At 51.1% G+C, this 2,609-nt stretch overlaps 1 protein-coding gene across 1 annotated transcript; it reads right to left on the bottom strand.

Annotated features, from left to right (window-relative positions):
- Window positions 1-468: 468 nt before the first annotated feature.
- Window positions 469-2,566, bottom strand: TGOLN2 (trans-golgi network protein 2; the record flags this gene model as incomplete). The annotated part of the gene is made up of 3 exons (XM_010014404.1): window positions 469-474; window positions 1,296-1,379; window positions 1,907-2,566. Coding segments are annotated over 3 exons (750 nt in total), but the record flags the coding sequence as incomplete, so codon positions are not given.
- Between the last annotated feature and the right edge of the window lie 43 nt (window positions 2,567-2,609).

Raw genomic sequence — 2,609 nt, 5'->3', positions numbered from 1 at the left:
TCCAGAGACAGTGGACAGCAGAGGAGAACGTCCGTGTCTCGAGGTGCTGGGCTCTGTGGCTCTGGAAGGGGGAGGGTCAGATGGCTCATTTTGCAGGCAGATAGATATATTTGTATATATATAATTTCTTTCTCCCAAGAGGAGACGTCAGTACAGTAGTTGGCAAATTCCATTTCATTTGGCCACAGAGGTTCTGTCAAGTGCTGGGCACTGGCTTTTCCTGGCTCACAGGCTACAAGCCAGTCTCATCTTCAGGCAAGTGGGAAAGGAGAAACGTGTTATGAGGAAGTGAAGGGTTTAACGTTACCGAGGTGCAGGTGCAAAACTAAAAGCATTTCCCCTTCTTCTTCCTGCTGTCTGAAACCTGAACATGGTGCACAGCTACAGTGGGGGAGGCAGCGGGTGTCCCGGGGTTCCTGCACTTTCAATGCCATCCGTCATTCCTCCACTGAGCATCCAAGGAGGAATCTAGATCTGGAAAGGTGAAAAGAAAGGTTTAAACGATGTGAAAGCTCAGCATTGCTCTTCTGCTCTGAGGAAGCACTGGGATTTCTGCCTGGCTGCTCTGCTGCACCTCAGGGACGAGGCAGGGAATTCCTGGCAAGGGAAACAAGTTCCTGAAATCCTGGTGAGGTTAAAGGGAAACTGACACAGAGAAACCATCCCTGTGGCACTCGGGTGGCTTCCCCAGCCACGTACTGCTGCAGTTTGGGAAGGGAGAGCACTGAGCCTCTGCTCCCAGCAGCAACACTGAAACCGAGCTGGGCACTGCTTGACTGCGACAGGCAAAATCCCTAATCCCATTTGGAAGTGGCCATTGCCACGGTCTCCCACGTGCCAACGGCCTTCCAGAAGCCTGAGCTTCAGCTGTGGGTGACTTTCTGTTTTCCTCCCTTGTCTCCTCCTCTTCCTGCTGCAGAAAATAACTTCCGACTTCAAGGACAACTGGTGAGGAAAGGTTCAAGGGGGAAAATAGTCCCCAAATCCTGCCCTTTTCCTGCTAAAATCCTCTTTGGAAGAAGTCATTTGAGCCCGTGACCCCGCACACCCCAGCTCAGGACTCTCAAACTTCCAGCCTGTGTTAGCTCTGCCATCGTGTCTCAGCATTATCACTCCATTTCCTGGCAACCCCCTGTTTCAACACCAAGAGCAGGGCTTTTGCTTCCAAATTAAGTTTTCCAACCCCAACCCTATGTGGCTCCGGGACCGTTCCCAGGGCGAGAGGCCAAGGTACCGTGTTCACCACCCAGACCAGCACCACAACCTGCCCAGCTCCTCCTTTGGGTACATTTTACCTTCTGATCCAGTCTCTGATAATCGCCAGATTTGGGCCGTCGACCACTTTTGGATCTTTTTCCTTCCAGAGCAAAAGCAATGATCTTTGGAGAGAGAAACAGGGACAAGGTGAGTGGGACAGCAGTGACCAAATCAGCTTTTCCTCCCTTCAGACATAGGTGCTTTCTAATGCTTGTTCCAAAGCACTTGGAACAACTAAATACCAATACTAAACCCAGAACAGATGGAAAGCAGGCAGTACCTGAGGTCTGCCTAACACACAGCAAACAATAACAGTTTGTTTTCTGTCTCCTACCTCTAAAATAGCTTTACAGGAGGGAAAAAAAACCCCAGCAGAAGACAGTTACATCACTTGAGCTGCATTAAGACTATTTAAGGACAAACCTTCTGCAACCTGCTACAGAAAACTCCCTGTCAGCAAGAAAACACAGGGTAACTTCCCCCATCTCTTCCTTTTCCCCTCTCTCAGCTGAAAATAACCATCAGAGCTGAAGCCCCCTGATTTCCACAGAGATCCAACCTGTTTCCCAGCTCCAACACCCTCCCAAAAGCTGTTGGGTCGAGGCTTCAATTAAGATTAGCATTATTATATCAAACCAATGCCTCTCACCTTGTGCTTGTTGTGATACGCTACATACAAGGCAGCGACGATAATGGCAGTGGTCACCAGGTAGGCGAAGAAGTGGCTGCTCTCCGACTGGTCCCTGGGAGAAGGAAGGCTCTTCCCTCCCTCCTTAGCAAAGGAGGAGGCATCGCTGCTGCCTTTAGCCCCCTCCTCTTCCTCCCTGGGGCTTTCTTCATTCTCTAATAAGCTGTCGTCGTCACCAGTGGACGAAGTTGATTGTGGTGGCACGTTTTTATCTCTCGATGAGTCCCCATCATTGCCCTGGTTCCCGTCAGCATTCTCCTCACCTGTGGTACTGGTGTCTGCACTGGTGGCCTGGTTCCCATCGTTACTGTCTTGGTTGCTGGCCTGGTTCTTGTCCTCAGTTTTCTCCTTCTCAGTCTCCTTGTTGTCGGCCTGGCTCGTGCCATTCTTGCTACCCTCATTGTTGCCCTTTTTCTCACTGCTGGTCTCCTTGTTCTTGTCCTCAGCATCGCTCCCCTTATTCTTGGTGTCACCGTCCTGGCTAGTGGGCTGATTCCCGTTACTGTTCCTGCTCTGGTTCTCAGTGTCAGTGCCCTGGTTCTCAGCTGTGCTCTCAGTGTTGCCAGTGCTGCTGGACGGGTCCTTGACGCTGTTCTTGCTGTTATCGTTGGAGTTGTTGCTCTCGTTTGTACCAGCACTGCCGCCACCCTGGGTGCTGCTGCCT

The sequence above is a fragment of the Nestor notabilis genome, unplaced genomic scaffold (assembly GCF_000696875.1).
Source record: "Nestor notabilis isolate BGI_N333 unplaced genomic scaffold, ASM69687v1 scaffold21535, whole genome shotgun sequence".
NCBI lineage: Eukaryota > Metazoa > Chordata > Aves > Psittaciformes > Psittacidae > Nestor > Nestor notabilis.
Note: the sequence above shows the minus strand (reverse complement) of the source record. Positions and strands in the feature narration are given on the sequence as shown.